The 17,785-nt window shown below is 43.0% G+C and overlaps 1 protein-coding gene across 1 annotated transcript in view; it reads left to right on the top strand.

The window, feature by feature from the left end:
• The first annotated feature begins 7,046 nt into the window (after positions 1–7,046).
• Positions 7,047–17,785, top strand: part of lsamp (limbic system associated membrane protein) — a 655,457-nt gene continuing 644,718 nt past the window's right edge. The window contains exon 1 of the mRNA XM_066666770.1: positions 7,047–7,294. Coding sequence (XP_066522867.1) covers positions 7,231–7,294 — 64 coding nt within the window. The 5' untranslated portion in view covers positions 7,047–7,230. The remainder of the gene's footprint in view (positions 7,295–17,785) is intronic.

Raw genomic sequence — 17,785 nt, 5'->3', positions numbered from 1 at the left:
GGACTCTGGGAAGCCTCTTTTGAATGTAACCTTATGTAATGTGTTGTGTAAATATTGCTGGGAGCCAGGAGTAAGACTCTACATGTCTTTTACCACATCCTTCAGGTGTGGAGTATCGAGTTTGAGCTGAGCTTCAAAGTGCGTTCAACTTTTAGTTGCACAATGTCTTCCAATCAGAGTAATGAATCATTTCAGTGCAGAAAGATATAGGAGCCCACTCACTGCATAATTAATAACAGCATTAATATGGTTTATGAAACACAAAGGGTTTCAGATCCTCAGATCAATGGCTTCCAATGTCTGGGTAACTCACAAACGAGTAAACAAATGAGATTCATGAGCAAATGCATTCTCCAAATGCATTTACTATGATCAGAGGAGGAGGAAATGTGGGCCAGACAAATATTGAATGTTGATTCATCTGCAAGTTATAGACAAAATACAAGGATTCAGGGCAAAGCAACAAACAAATGTACTTAATTCACACAATTCACTGCTTCCTTTGAACACAGCTGATCAGTCATGGCATTACTGCCTGTGGTTTGCTTCTTTAATTCACCACTCAAGCTACGTCTTAACACTGGTTGGAACATGACAAATTGACCGGATGGGTACTACACCATGACTCTTGGCATCAATGAAAGGTCACCTCAGTGTTCGAAAAGCTCATGGATAATAAACAACATGGAAAACAAGGTCATTTACTGAACACTTCACAACCAAACTACAAAATTAGCAACAAAATGTATTGCTTGAGGAATGTGAGTACTGTTAGCAACAAGCTAGGCTCAGAGTAAAGACTAAAGGGTTACATGCAATAAAATGTGTTGAAATGAGTCATTAAATGTATAGGCCTCAACCCGGACTTGGACTAATTTCTCAACCTGGACTGCAGGGGTCACAAGTAGGTAGACTGTGGTCCGACTTCTGACCCAGACGCTGTCCTATCCAGACCTGGACCTATAAGACCTTGAACAGAGTGTGTATTTTAATTGCAGTAACTTTTCTGTTATGGTACAGATTTAACATTCTACATATGACACGTGACACTATTCAGCCTAACATATCTGTGCATTATGATGAGCATTGCCACAAGATTGAATGACACTTACAAGGGCGGGCTCCAGTCCTCACAGTAAAAACAGCCCTAGGACAAGATAAAATCACATTTAGGACACTTTCAAGACAACATTCTTGTGGATGGAAAAATCAGTGATGTTATAAATAAGAACTGATGGGAAGTCTCAATATGCATACATCCTGTTTATGGGTAAAATCCCACTCTTCAGCAACATATACATGTAATGGCACTGATCATAATGTAAGTTAAATATTAGAATGTTCTGAACCCTGACTCTAACTGGACCTAACAAATTTTAATGAAACACCCCTTTGACTCAAGACACATCCCAAAGGCCCAACACACATTTACACCCAAGACAACTGAGACAAAGCTTAGATTTACACCCTTCAAGCTAAACAATCCAGCTGTCACAGCACCCAAACATCAGAATGTGCAGATCTACTGAAGCTAAGCAGATCTGGCCCCAAACTTGGATGGGAGACTTGTGTGGCTTGGGTGGCTGTTGGAGGCGATGTTGGTGGGGCCTGTGGAGCTGTCCCTGTGGTCTGTATGAATCCCAATGTCTGGGTGCAGTGACAGGGACACTGTACTGAATAAATTGTGTAATCCAGGCCAGTTCCCTACACTCTGCGGTTAATAAAGGCCCTGTGGAAGTTCCTGGAACACTATGTCTGGCTAAATCTGCCCCTGAAGTCACTCTCTCTGGCCTTGTGATGATCCCCATGTTCAATAAACCATCTAGGTGACGTCCTGTCCTCTCCTCTCTACCTAATAGCTGGTGTGAAGTGAGGGACTGGTGTGGATTGGCTGCTGGTGCATCGTCCAGGTGGAGGCAGGACATTGAAGATGGTTGAGGTGATTCCTTACTGTTCCCAAGGTTTTAAAAAGTTTTGGTGGGTCTCAAACAGTGTGGAAGTGGAGCTGTCATACAGTTTTCATACCTCTGTATTTTGAGACTCAAAAATCCAAATTTCCAAATCTAAACTCCAGGAATCTGACCCTAAAACGATTCCCATTGTGTTTCATCAATTGATTTAAAACCTCTCTTGGCAGCATCTCTCACAGAACCCTCATTATCACCATCACCATAATTAGTATTATTATTATCCTCCTCTTCTTTCTCTTTCTCCTCCACCCATTCATTATGGTTCATACCCAGCTGAGATATGGCTGAAAAACAATACAATCACAGTGTATTATAACGCCTTGTCCTAGGGACACGTACTGTCTTCCACCCACACAGTGTAATCACACCGAAGACCAATCCCTGAGCAAATGTTCTGCCTTTCTCAAAAAGACACGTCAGGTGCAAAACTGATCCAGTACTCAGACAAGTACACAGAAGCCTCATCAGGAAAACTGCCTCAGTCGCAATCCTAACCCTCTGGGAAGGCTTACACTGCATAGAACATTGCTGAGAGATTTTGGTGGCAGCCTTGATGGAGAATTATTGAGGTCAGGAGCTGATGTTGGAGGATTAGTTCTGCCACTGAAGATCAGCCCAAAAGTACTGCATAAAGAGAACACAGATCCAAAGATGCCACTCTATCTCACACTTGGCATTGAGCAAAGTAAATCATGACTCATGTGCAACTTCTTCACAGTGGCTGATTGTTTTATTAGTCAGTTCCTAGAAAGTCTGCACAGCCTGTATTGTGGTGGTGGAATAGCAGGGGCAGCCATCTTATAATAATGCACCAATAAGGCATTGTTGGAATTGTTGGAAACTTTGTGAATGTTTGAAAGTAATGGTGATATATGTAAGAGACTCTAATAATGCAGTGAAATGATTTTTTTTGGAGGAAACTGTACAATTGAAAGGAGGCTCTAGTACCCTGTTGGGCTGCCTCTAGTCTGGATACAAGATGAGATAAGGTTGGGTCCTTATGATATCCTACACCATATTTGCCCACAGGTGTTGCTGCTGGGCCTGTAGATCTTGCACATTCATAGGTTGCAGAAGCTGGCTTTTCAGCTGGTCCCATATGTGCTCAATGGGTAATAAATCTGGTGATCAGGCCATCAGTCTATAGAAGTCCAGGTTTCTCATTCATGACAAGATCGCTCTCAACACCTTGTAACTTCTTGGTCAGAATGTCCTAGATATTAAGCAATTCATCGAAACCACCACCCTGCTTCTTTTGATACAATGATGCATCCTCTCAAAGCCTATCAGCTGGACAATATGTCTCAGAGTGTGTTGTAGAGACGTTTAGCCATAAATAATCTCTCCTCAAGAGACACACTACCTAAGGGTAGCCTCTGTGAGCCTTTTCTAAGACAGGGGGTGAAGATCTCTTACACCCTCTTGTTGCAATACCCTGTGTCTAATCCCATCAAAGGTGTAATCATTTGCATATGTCAATGAGTGTAGCATCAAAATGTTGCAGCATTTAAGGCGGAAAAACAAATTCAAGTAAGGACACTGGATTGTCCACTGGTTGTGAGAGCAAGCATGTATTGGCCAACAGTGCAGTTAGAGTTCTCCTTCAAGTGCACATAGGTTGGCTGACATCATACGACTCAGAGGAATCATGACACATTCTCCCTTCCAGGTTGGCAGCACCAAATGTGCCTAGGGGACTGTAGGTAACAGGTGGGAACTAGTGCCTGCTACCAAACAACAGCCGTGTTACCTGCGCTTGAATTGCTTAATGATGGCACACAATGTTAACAAGGACTGTTTTCACACTAGGAATTATTTTTAAACACTAGTCCGAGGGCACGTTTTGTTCCTGCTGTGTGTCACCAGAGTGGATTTCTCTTCTCCAGACCCACAGCTGTGCCATAACCACTTTGTAAATATCGGCAATTACAGATCCAGGCCCCCAACTGGTTTCAAAGAGGGACGTGGCAGAACACAAACTAAATATTTGTGCATACAGAGAAGTTGATGTCCTTGTGAAGGTGCTGAATTATTCACAACATGTCGCTACCCTTGCTTCTAAGAAGACATCGTTTCTCCATTGTTTTCCTGAGCCTTAAGCCTCAAGGAGCTGTATGTTTTTCAGCCAAGAACTCAGCCTTTCCCTGTGTGACTGCCCCGGTTCAAACATTAACACGTCCCCAACCCTCCCACCTTCATGAACATCAATTTTATCACTGTGGAGATGTACGGAGGTTTCAGTGTAGTGTGAGGTATTGAGCAGGTTTGCTCTGCATTGCCACCACTGAGATATTCATTCATTCATTCATTCATTATCTGTAACCGCTTATCCAGTTCAGGGTCGCAGTGGGTCCAGAGTCTACCTGGAATCATTGGGCGCAAGGCGGGAATACACCCTGGAGGGGGCGCCAGTCCTTCACAGGGCACCACTGAGATATACTCTGCCAAATATAATGGCTTCACAACATCCTGATTAGGGTCAAGGTGTGCCCAGAACCTACCTGGAACCTAAAGTCCTCATGACCTACTGTCTCTGAATTTACATCTACACGACGAACCAACTAACACAGTAATTGTGTTCAATAGAGTGAACAGTGAGTGGACATAGTTTAAAAACTTGAGCAGCACTGCTGTGCCTGATGCACTCAAACCAGTGCAACACACATTACCACACCAACAGCTCAGTGTCACTGCAGCACTGAGTATGACACACCAGGCAAAATCATTCCTGCTCTGTGGGGTCCTAAGAAAATATGCACTGTGAACTTTTTATTTTTCAAGTTTCCCGTTGTTATTTTATTGTAAACAGCCTTAAGACGTTTTATAGTCTCCCTAAATATTCCAATGTAAACATTAGCATGCTTTAATTACCACAAATGCCCAGAATGTCAGAACATCCTTCATATTTAAGTTCTGGAAACGTTCCAAAAGTACCGTACACCCGACTGGGCTGAGGACTTCAGAGTCCTGGGTAATTTCGGGATAATTGATTAGCGGGGCTTCCTCTACAATAACTCGCTTTCAGGAAGGAAATCAAAGGAGAGCTATGCAGAGAGCGGCTGAAAAAAACTGAATTTAGCTTGGAGCTAAAGAGAAAGCCCTGGTGCTGATCTAAAATTACACAGCTTCAGCACTTAAGGGAAGAAAAGACCTACCTAGGCCTGTAATGAGAGATTTAGTCGACATTCGCGTGTCTTTAAATATAAAAGAAGGAACTATTCAAGGAGAGGGATTTCAGCAGATAGTCCCTCTGTCCCTTGGGTCAGGGTTTAAATCACGTGCTTGTTGAATACCCTGGGAACAGAGGTACGTTTCAATAACTCCACATTGCCACTGATTCTGTTAATCACTGAGAAACCTGGCAGATTTCACAGCATCAGGATTTTCAGAACATACCTGAAAAACTGGTCAGAAATGCACACTCACTTTTAATAACAGAGCTGTTTAAATCAATGTGTTTTCTAAAGGGATTTGCACTGGAGCCAGGGTGAGTTTAGAGGGCACGAGATGAGTTGAGCAAACATGAACGAGGGGTGGAGGGTGGGGTATTGCCCCAACACCAACTTCCACCAATAATCTAAGTCTCCACTTTCCATACAGTGCCACCAAGCTGGGAAAGTAAAAGCTAAATGCCACTAACATCTCTACGTCCAGCTCTTTCATGAGGACAACCGTCTTTACCCCCAGAGATCACACGCCTAGCCATGAATAGTCTGTTGAACATATAGAGTCAGTTCAGCTTTGAATTTCTTACACGTCATCAACCACTGCCTTCCATATCCATTAATACGCTGGAACTCCCGTGGACTCTAATGAGGTTCTGTGATGTCAAGAGATGCTGTTAATCTAGAGATAGGATCTAACAGCTGAGATATGATCTCATACACTTCGGCGGGAGATAAGAGAGCCTGCGGTGTTAAACGCAGCTCCATAATGCCGCAGTTGGCTGAATTTGCCCGAGTTTGAGAGTAATCATCTCCTTGATGGAACGCAGCTATGAAGAATCTGTAAACGATTCACTAATTTACACTTGTCCTCCTCTGTGTGACACATTCCACTCCTTTTGACTCCTGAGAAGAGGACTTCTACTCCCATGTGTCCAATTCGCAGCCTATTTTGTGCATGTATTCAAGCAGTTTTGGTCTAAAACAATAACTCCCTAAAATGAGCAGGAACCAGGCTTGAAAAAAGTGCAGGCTTCATATTTTTTTCTTTCAGGCACTGCATGTAAATTATGCTTTGTTCCAATTAGCACCATACAATACAATGTGCTGCTACTTTGTATTTTACATAATGTATTTGAAGTTCAGCCCTAGCTACAGAATAGATTGTTTTGAGTCAATGCAGAAGCCTTAAGTCTTCAGTATAATGTCCACAGAACTGTCCCTACAGGCTTTTAGTTGAGTTAATCATCACAGTCTTGGACACTTTATTAAAATCTAGCTGATTCTGACAAGACATCTGAGGTTCTCCATTTCCCCGAATGATACAAACAACTCATTAGCGCTCACAAATATAAAAGGACCTCTGGATCTCTGAAATGTCCGAATAGTGAGTGCACATGTGTCTGGACCACAGCAATTAGCCAACTCTGGATGTGCCTACTGGACACCAGCTGGTTTCACAGTGGTTCTAATTGTACAGTGTCTATGGCTGGACACAGCTGGTGATCCATATCAGGCCGGAGCCATTATTTAGTTTATAATAGCATGGTATATATGTGTGTGTATTCTACTATATATATATATATATATATATATATATATATATATATATATATATATATATATATATATATATAGCTTTTGTATTGTTTCAATGTGTGTGCCTGAATGATTTCTTTGGCTCTGTGCTCAAAGCTGCTGGCAGGTGGCGCCAAAACGCCGCGGAAAATTATGAGACACTCCATTACCACAGAGCCTCGCGCTTTTCTATTTTCCTCGTGTGTGTGTGTGTGTGTGTGTGTGTGTGTGTGTGAGAGAGAGAGAGAGAGAGAGAGAGAGAGAGAGAGAGAGAGAGAGAGAGAGAGAGAGAGAGAGCTCTGCTGCAGTCGCCTCGGAGGAGCGCGAGCCATCCGCCCTCGGAGCTGTCGCTTTTGTGTTTGCCTCACGCGCGAGCCAGAGAGGTCTGTAGGACAGGCGCGAGCGACGGGAACGGAGGGACGACGCGGGTTTGTTTGTTTGCTTGTTTGTTTGTTTGTTTGTTTGCGGGGCTCGCGAGGCCGTCCGGTGATTGGCTGTTTGTCTCAAGGCGAGAGGACATGAGTCTGTTGTGGATACACGCGCTCTGGATCCCCGCGCTCTTCGCACTTTTCGGCTTTCAAGGTAAGAACTGTGTGTGTGTGTGTGTGTGTGTGCGCGCGCGCTGGGGGGCTGGCCTCAGTTTTTTTGGAGGGGGCATATATTTTATGGACAAGTGCTGCATCTTTCCTCAGAGTGATGTAGAGAGTGAGAGAGAGAAATAAAAAGGGACAGGAGAGGGTTCACAGGAGAAGGAGAAGGAGTGAGGGGATGGAATGAGTGAGGAAGAATGGAGAGCACATGAGGAAGAGTGGATGGAGTGAATGAATAACCTGACAGTGAGGAGTGAGGGACAGAGAGGAAGAGATGATGGAGGAGAAATGGCAGGGTGAGAGGAACAGGCACAGTGTGAGAGAGGGTATTGAGGGAGGATGTAATAAAAGAGGGAGAGTGAGGGATGAGAGAGAGATAAAGAGATTAAAGGGTGGGCAGTGAGAGGCAAAAAAGGGCATGAGGGATTGAGAAGATGAAGAATAGAAAGTATGGGCTGTAGGGAGAAAGAGTGAGGAGAAGAGATAAGATAAGATAAGAGATAAGAGTGAGTGAGTGAAAGTAGAAAAAGGGCGAAAGATAGAATTGTTGAAGAAGAGAGAGAGGGGATTTCAGTTGGGTCTGGTCCCTCGTTGCTCAGCTGGAAACTTGCGGAGTTCGTTGTAGACTATTAGAGTGTGGTGTGAAAACTTGAACACTTAATTGTTATGGCTTTAAAATGTTAAATCATTTCATGGCTCTGAGAGTCTGTCTGTATTACGGTCTGCAGCACAGCTGGAAGCTGGACAGAGCTACATTTACTACCGGTCCCGTGCTGACCGCTGGGTGATGGAGAGCATGGCCAGTTCAGGGACAATGTTAAACTTTAGCATCGGTGATGGTCAGCAGCTGTGCAGGTGCTAATTGTAGGTTTCTGACTGGATGAGCTTGCCATATGGGAACATACAGCAGGCAGAGCACTCCAAATACTGCCTTAAGTGAAGGAGTGCCTGAGCATTCATGGTCTCATTTCTTGTAGATCCACATTAAAAGCTCAGTGGGAGATCCAGCTTCAAATTGTCTCTTGAAGATCTGACTTAACATTTTAGCTGGAGATCCACCTTAAAGATTCAGTGGGAGAACTGCCTTGATTTCAGTTTGAACTTCCATCTTAATAGTCAGATTGTGAATCCACCTTAAGATCTTCATAGGAAATCCACTTCAAGAGGTCAGTCAGTGATGGGTCTCCGGTTTTACATGTTTTAAAACTTTAGTTGGAGAGCCACATTAAGAGTTTCAGATAAAGATCTGAATGTAGGTTTTAGTTGGAGAATTGTTTTCAAATATATACATTAATAACTGAGGACTTACATTAGTAGTAAATTGTAGATCCAGCTTAAACCCTACATTGGAGCATTGGAGATCAACCTTGAGAGTTGTCTGCCATGAGTTGGATTTTAAAATTAACGCTAGGACTTTAGTTGAAGAGCCATCTTAAGGATCCAGTCATGATCCTGTGCGGTTACAGATCCACCTTTAGAAGAACTGTTTGTGGATATCTACCTTAAGTTTTAAGTTTGAACTCAATTTTAAGGGTTCAGTCATCGTCATTCAAGGTCTGCATAGTTAATCTCCCTTAAGACATTGCTTTGAGATCCACCTTAAGAATTTAAGGCTTTATTTGGAGATCTGCCTCACGTGTAATTTGAGATTGACTTTTAGGTTTCTGTCATAGCTTTGTGCAGCTTAAGTGTTGACTATGAGATCCACCTTAAGAGCTAAAATGGAGAGCCACCTTAAGAATTTCATCGCCTTTGATTTCAGATGTTGACGTTCACAAATCTTTTGACGTGATTAAACTTGACCTCACAGACCATGCGGCCAGTCAGAGTCTAAATCAGGTTCACTTTGGTGGGCATCAATCTCTCCTGGGTCCCTGCTTCTCTGGAAGCCCATTGGCCAGTGATTTAAGAGTAGTGACCACAGCAGATGCCCTCGGGTTGCGATTCAGAGGCTTTTGGGCCATTACAGTCCTAATTAGGAGCCTGCCGATGTTCCGCTCTGCGATAGAAGACTGGAATGCCTTTAGCGGACAGATACTAGCTGACCAAACGCAGAGGGTGACCAGGACCCATTGGGGCAGTTCTGCTGAATTTGTATTGAATTTGATTTTTGGTTTCCAGTGGACATTCTCATCTTCTCGTTCAGATGGACTTCTTGTTGGGAAGTACTTCTAATCTATAGACTGACCTCTGGTCCAGACTGTCTTCTAATATAGGCTGACCTCTGGTCCAGTCTGATGTCTAATCTAGACTGACTTCTGGTCCAGAATGACTTTTTATCCAGACTGACCTCTGGTCCAGACTGACTTCTAATATAGACTGACCTCGGATCCAGACTGACTTCTTATCCAGACTGACTTCTTATCCAGATTGACCTCTGGTCCAGATTGACTTCTAATATAGTCTGACCTCTGGTCCAGACTGGTGTCTAATCTAGACTGACTTTTGGTCCAGACTGGCATCTAATCTAGACGGACCTCTGGTCCAGACTGAAATCTAATCTAGACTGACATCTGGTCCAGACGTATGTCTTATCTAGACTGACATCTAATCTAGGCTGATTTCTTACCCAGAATGCTCTTTGGCCCAGACTAACTTCTAATGTAGACTTACCTCTGGTCCAGACTGGCGTCTAATCTAGACTGACCTCTGGTCCAGACTGACTTCTAATATAGACTGACATCTGGTCCAGATGGATGTCTTATCTAGATTGACTTCTGGTGCAGACTGACGTCTAATCTAGACTGATTAAATATCCAGAATGCTAATTGGCCCAGACTGGCGTCTAATCTAGACTGACCTCTGCTGCAGACTGACATCTAATCTAGACTGATTAAGTATCCAGAATGCTCTTTGGTCCAGACTGACTTCTAATCTAGACTGACATCTGGTCCAGACGTATGTCTTATCTAGACTGACATCTAATCTAGGCTGATTTATTACCCAGAATGCTCTTTGGCCCAGACTAACTTCTAATGTAGACTGACCTCTGGTCCAGAATGGCATCTAATCTAGACTGACCTCTGGCCCAGACTGACATCTAATCTAGACTGACATGTGGTCCAGAGAGATGTCTTATCTAGACTGACTTCTGCTGCAGACTGACATCTAATCTAGACTAATTAAGTATCCAGAATGCTCTTTGGTCCAGACTGACATCTAATCTAGACTAATTAAGTATCCAGAATGCTCTTTGGTCCAGACTGACATCTAATCTAGACTGATTAAGTATCCAGAATGCTCTTTGGTCCAGACTGACTTCTAATCTAGACTGACTTCTTATCCAGAGGAAATTCTCAGTATAATGAAAGGAAATTAAATGGTGTGAGCGGATGTTCTTAGACAGAACTTAGGGGAAAAGGCCAAACCTAAAATAACTCCTGAATCCCTACTCCCCACTCCATACTGCCCCACGTAGGTCACAGAGTGCCATTCCCTCAAAACTCTTCATTTATTAAACTGATTCCATTTCCTGTCAGTAAAGCCATTTTAATGTATCAATGTGTCAAGGAATAATTTTGTAACTACAGATAGAAAATACAAAAAAGGACCTTTCACTACTACTACGACTACTAATAATAATAATAATAATAATACAGAAATGGTGCAGCACTCAGCCGTGCATGTCATGGTGTCTCACCAAAACCTCTTCCTGCCAGGCAAACTTTCATCTCTAAGATAAACCTTTGTAATAAACATTTGTATAATTAACACAGGATATTGGAGAAAAAATAACAATAATTAAATGTGTGTAGAGAGAGAGAGAATAAGAGAATAAACTTCACTAAACCATTTCAAGGTAATTAACTCAAATACAAATTCAGTATGCTTTATTATTTACTACAGAGAGTGGCCATCTTATCCAAGGCCAACTCTCTCTCCCTCTCTCTCTCTCACACACACTCTCTCTCTCTCTCTCTCTCTTACACACACAGTCTCTCTCGCTCTCTCTCTCTCTCTCTCTCTCTCTCTCTCTCTCTCTCTCTCTCTCTCTCTCTCTCTCACACACACACACACACACACACAATCTCTCTCTCTGTCTCACACACACACAACACACACAGTCCACCCCCCCCTCTCTCTCTCTCTCTCTCTCTCTCTCTCTCTCTCTCTCTCACTCACTCACTCACTCACTCACTCACTCTCTCTCTCTCTCTCTCTCTCTCTCTCTCTCTCTCTCTCTCTCTCTCTCTCTCTCTCTCTCACACACACACACACACACAGCCCCCCCCCTTTCTCAGTGTGTGTGTGTCTCTTCATTGACCTGTACTTCCTGTCCAGCAGGGGTCTCCCTTACACTGCAGCAGTGGCTCAGAATAATAACATAATCACACATTTATACACACATCCAAACAGTGCTTCCTAGTATAGGTCACACAGTCCTGCATTATCCACACACACACACACACACAATGAACCCACTGAGTTCTGTGGAAGAATACTATAGAACACTCCCACATGAATCATTAATCGAGTGACTCAGTGAATCATTATGAATAAATGAATAATTTTGTCAATAAATAGATCAATTTAAAAATCGTTTAAATCATGTCAGTTGTCAGATCAATCCATAATCAAGTACGTGATTTAGCCAATCAAATGTCACTAAGTTTTCCATTCATTTAATAAATTGTTTAATCAGTGGCCAATCAATAAATCAATCACTCAACCAGTTAATCAGTCAACTGACAAATCAAACAACTCTTTATTTATTAATCAGTCAAATCTCTCTCTCTCTCTCTCTCTCTCTCTGTTCCTCACTACTCTCTCTCTCTCTCTCTCTGTCGTTCTCTCACTGCTTTCTCTCTCTCTCACTCTCTCACTGCTCTCTCTCACACACACACACTCTCTCTCTCTCTCTCTCTCTCTCTCTCTCTCTCTCTCTCTGTCCCTCACTACTCTCTCTCTCTCTCTGTCGTTCTCTCACTGCTTTCTCTCTCTCTCACTCTCTCACTGCTCTCTCTCTCTCACACACACACACTCTCTCTCTCTCTCTCTCTTTCCCTCACTACTCTCTCCCTATCTCTCGCTCTCCCTCCCTCACTACTCCCTCTCTCTCCCTCCCTCATATCTCTCTCTCTCTCTCTCACACACACACACACTACTCTCTCTCTCTATCTGTCGTTCTCTCACTGCTGTTTCTCTATCTCTCTCTCTCACACACACACTCTCTCTCTTTCCCTCACTACTCTCTCTCTCTCTCTCCCTTCCTCACCTCTCTCTCTCTCTCTCTCTCTCGTTCTTTCACTGCTGTTTCTCTCACACACTCACATGCTCTCGCTCACTCTCACTGCTCTCTGTCTCTTTTACTCTCACAGTGCTCTGTCTCTATCTCTCACTGCTCTCTCTATCTCTGCACATTTCTTATTCTCTCTGTTTCTAACATATATTTTTCTTAATTTATGTATATTTTTCACTGGATTTCTCTCTCTCTCTCTCTCTCTCTCTCTCTCTAATTACATTAACATAAAACTCGTTTGTTAAATGAATGGGTCTCAGACAGAACACAACTGTGTTATATATATCCACCATTCATTTCTTAACGGAAAAAAATTCTGGCCACCTTAAGGGCCTCTATATACCTCCATTCATCTCCATCAGAGAAAGAGAGGAAAGAGGGGGAGGGTAAGAGAGAGAGAGGGAGGGAGAGAAGGAGAGAGAGAGAACACACAGACAGAAGGCTACAGGAGCAGAGAGCATATAAAAGAGTAAGCGAGGGTGTGTGTGTGTGTGTGTGTGTGTGTGTGTGTGAATCAGTATGAGGCAATGGGTGTATGTCTACCTGAGATGTGTGTGTGTGTGTGTGTGTGAGTTTAGAAGTGTGTGTGTTATAATAATGTTACAGGGGCTGCCACTTGGTGTCCCTCTTGCAACATAAAGGTGTTCATTAGGTGTGTGTGTGTGTGTGTGTGTGTTTGTGTGTGTGTTTGTGAAGTGGCAGGCTCTATGAGGTCCGGTGTGTGTCAGTGTGATAGGAGTTATTAATCCACTGAAAATGTGGACTTCATCAATTAGGACCCCCAGGAGCATGAGGAGATTAGGCCAGAGGCAGAGCTTGTTCTGACCCCACACTGGTGAATGTTACTCTATCCACTCTTACAAAAAAAAAAAAAACATTGTTTTATCATTTTCCCTGAATGGTGATTCACACAATACCAATGGAGCTCAACATGTTAGCATGAGGGCACTACACAAATATACATATTAATATTAAATACAGGAATATATATATATATATATTTCAGAGCCGATACTTCTGTACCAAGTCGATACCAAATTCTGAAATCGGCAGAAGCAACAGGTCCGCTGCGATTGGCTGGAAAAAAGCAAAACATCTACGTATGGAAATATTTAGAGGTTGAGTCCGATGACCAAACAGAACCGCTGCATCACGAAGCCTGAAGAGCCCAGGAGTGACTCACACACAAAGCAAACCAGCGCTTACCAGTCTTTCCTTCAAACCATTCGTTAGTAATCTTCATGTGTGTTTAAAGGGAACTGGGAAAAGGTTTACAAAAGTACAACAGCTTAAAATAACAATTAAAATTTGAGAGCTATGAAATAAGCTCCCAGCGTTCCCTACGACCCTTCAATCGTGAGAGATTCAAACGGTTTTATTTGGAAGGCACAAGCACAGCAAACAATAATCAAGATGATAAACATGTTTTCAAAGCTTAGATTTCTTTCACTAGCTGCCTTTCTCACGCTGAGGTCATTTAAATACAGAAAAAAAAATTGCACTTTTTGTTGGAAAATGACAATAGTCTTAAAGCATTAATGTTGACATTAATTTATTTAATTGGTTTATTTTTTGTCATGTATCAGAATTGGTATTGAGAATCATAGAATTGTAGTGGTATTGGTACTAACTTATACATTTGTGGTATTGTGACGTCTCTAATATATATACCTGAGTATATCCAAGATCAACTTCAAGAATTGACTGTTCACTCACTGCCTGATATATTCCACTCCCCATCAACAGAGGGCAGTATAACCAGATAAACAGTGTTGCTCACGCCACCAGTCAGTGGTTTTAATCTTGTGGCTGATATGTACAGATGTATATGAAGTTTAATTGAAGGTAAATAAATAAATAAAGGAGTGGTAATGAACCCACCTGTGTTCAGTTTCTGTGCTGGGGGTCTTGAATGACGCTGGAGATGTAATTAACACTGATGTACTTTTGTGTTTTTAATTAGCATTCTCTCTCTCTCTCTCTCTCTCTCTCTCTCTCTCTCTCAGCTAATCATGTTAGTGTTCCCATTATAAATTTTCCCAAGGCCCTGATGGAATTAGGTGACGGTTAGGTTTCAGAACAGGAACGGTACGCTGGTGAAGTTGCTGTGTTAATATGCTTCCGTGGATTAGTGCGGAATAATAGACACAATGAGGAATGCTGGGAAATAATCCTCATTATGGATGGTGTATTCAGGAACACTCTTCCATTGTGACTAACTACAGAGAGGTACAGACACCATCTGTTATTGTATTGGAATTATTTAAAAAAAAAATAAAAACTATGCAAGTACTGGCGACTGATCATCTTTCCTGAGAAATGTGTCGGCGTCTGATCTAATGTCAAAGCCCATTTCATTGTATTATCTTCATAAAAAAGCACTAGTACTAATAGTCATATAATAGAACTGGAGTCTGGAGGAGCTGCACATGAGCATAAAGTCTCCATGCCCAGTGCGGAGGGTTTGCCAGCAAGGTGTAACCCCACCCCCCTCAAAAACAGGGCTATAAAGAAGTAGAGCTGCATTCTCAGGAGAGATCCAGAACTTACAATGGACAATGAAACTGAAACACCTGTCATTTTAGTGTGGGAGGATTCATGGCTAAATTGGACTAGCCTGGTGGCCAATCTTCGTTAGTTGCATATTGCACCAGTAAGAGCAGAGTGTGAAGGTTCAATTAGCAGAGGGTAAGAGCACAGTTTTGCTCAAAATATTGCAATGCACACAACATTATGGGTGACATACCAGAGTTCAAAAGAGGACAAATTGTTGGTGCATGTCTTGCTGGCGCACCTGTGACCAAGACAGCAACTCTTTGTGATGTATCAAGGGCCACGGTATCCAGGGTAATGTCAGCATACCACCAAGAAGGATGAAACACATCCAACAGGATTAACTGTGGACGCAAGAGGAACCTGTATGGATGTTCGGGTGCTGACCCAAGGACTACCGAACCATTCTGGAGGACCATGTGCATCCAATGGTTCAAACATTGTATACTGAAGGTTGTGCCATGTATCAGGATGACAATGCACCAATACACACAGCAAGACTGGTGAAAGATTGGTTTGATGAACATGAAAGTGAAGTTGAACATCTCCCATGGCCTGCACAGTCACCAGATCTAAATATTATTGAGCCACTTTGGGGTGTTTTGGAAGAGCGAGTCAGGAAACGTTTTCCTTCACCAGCATCACGTAGCGACCTGGCTACTATCCTGGAATAAGAATGGCTTAAAATCCCTCTGACCACTGTGCAGGACTTGAGTATGTCATTCCCAAGACGAACTGATGCTGTATTTGCCTCAAAAGGTGGCCCTACACCATACTAATAAATTATTGTGGTCTAAAACCAGGTGTTTAAGTTTCATTGTCCAACCCCTGTGTGTGTGTGTGTGTGTGTGTGTGTGTGTGTATATATATATATATATATAAAACCTATTGTGGGGAAGACTCTCTCTCTCTCGATATCAGAGCTAATACCAGAGTCCCCAAATCTCTCGATTTACCGTCTCAGCCCTCACCTATGGTCACAAGCTTTGAGTAGTGACCGAAAGAATGAGATCGCGGGTACAAGTGGCTGAAATAATTTTTGTCCGCAGGCTGTCTGGACTCTCCCTTAGAGACAGGGTTAGGAGCTCTGACATCTGGGAGAGACTCGGAGTGGAGCCGCTGCTCCTCCACATCGAGATTAGCCAGTTGAGGTTGTTCAGGCATCTGGTCCGGATGCCTCCTGGACGCCTGTGTGGTGAGGTGTTCCGGGCATGTCCAATGGGGAGGAGGCCCCGGGGAAGACCAAGAACAAGCTGGAGAGCCTACATGTCTCAACTGGCCTGAGAATGCCTCAGTATACCCTCGGAAGAGCTGGAATCAGTGGCTGGGGAGAGGGAGGTTTGGTTTTCTTTACTTTGACTGCTTTCCCCGCGTCCCGGACTCGGATAAGCGGTGGAAAATGGATGGATGTATATATATATATATATGCTCACAGCAAATTTGAAACATGTTTAAGGCCTTCCATGAGGCAAAAAATAGGCAACACAAAAAAATCACACAATTCTGGACGTATTTAGAGGAACCTGCAGATGTTAATCACTAATTTTAATACTGGAGACACTGACTCCAGCTCTGAAATTGAGAGAGAGAGAGAGAGAGGGTGTCTTCCCCACAGTAGGAGGTGAATGTGTGTCTGGTTGCTATAGTTACTAGTGAAGGAGGTGGAGCGTAGTGGAGTTTCTGTAGATGTGCATTAGTGCAGCAGCTAGGGATTTTGGTCTGTATGAAAGTCTCTCCTGCATTGTTGTGTAACAGTAAATGTGAAGAATTAATGGCAGCTAGGAGAACATTACTGAGGACAGATAATGATTTTTCTCCAACTCACCCCTAAGGCACTGAATGGAATTCCATCAATGCCGAATGTTTCACCCCCCGCCAGAAACCCTTGGCATTGGGCATGGTAACCCCACCTTCTCCAGAATGCCCCCTTCCATTCTTGCTGGTCCTTGGAGATTACACATGCCCCTCTTGCAATGTGTATCACATGCACTTGCTGTCACTGGGGGTCCACTGGGCTGCTTCACCTACCACAGATTCAGCCTTCGGGACCACAAGGAATTCAGAACATCAGAACTTCAAAACTCTTCCAGCATATGGAATCTCAACTCTGGAGGAACAGGGCAGCTTTGAACTTAAGTGAGGGGTCCCCTCGCATCATGAATGTGCAGTGTGCAATACTGAGAGGTCACTATCAACTCAACAGAGGTAGGACATGAACCTGGTTTGTTTGGCTGGTGGCCAAGTTCTTCAGGGTGCAAGGTGTCCCCTCGCTTAAGGGCAAGGTTGCCCTGTTCCTCCAGAGTAGAGGTTTCCTTCGCTGGAGGAGTCCAGTGGTCTGGATCTGGTTCTGCTGTAGTGCAAGGAGACCAGAGGTATACCTACAACACTTGTGTTGTCCACTATATAAGTCAGCCTTTGTTTCACCTGATTCCTTTAGTTTCTGCATCTGTACGAGTTAGACACAAAATGGTAGGCACATTTAATAAGTATTTAAGAAGTATTGTGGCTAAAATGATCACAATTATCATTAATATCAAATTTTTTAAAATGTGCTGGAATATTTAAAAAGTACAGATGCACACACAAGCCCTTCTCCATGTATAATATTGATTAACAAAAATGCAAAATGATTAGCAACATGAGGTACTTCTGCAAAGCTGTAAAAGACATGTTAGATTAAAGTGGATGTCT

Source organism: Hoplias malabaricus, chromosome 1 (genome assembly GCF_029633855.1).
Source record: "Hoplias malabaricus isolate fHopMal1 chromosome 1, fHopMal1.hap1, whole genome shotgun sequence".
In the NCBI taxonomy this organism is placed as follows: domain Eukaryota; kingdom Metazoa; phylum Chordata; class Actinopteri; order Characiformes; family Erythrinidae; genus Hoplias; species Hoplias malabaricus.
The sequence above is the reverse complement of the archived record's forward strand: the minus strand, read 5'-3'. Positions and strand labels throughout refer to the sequence as shown.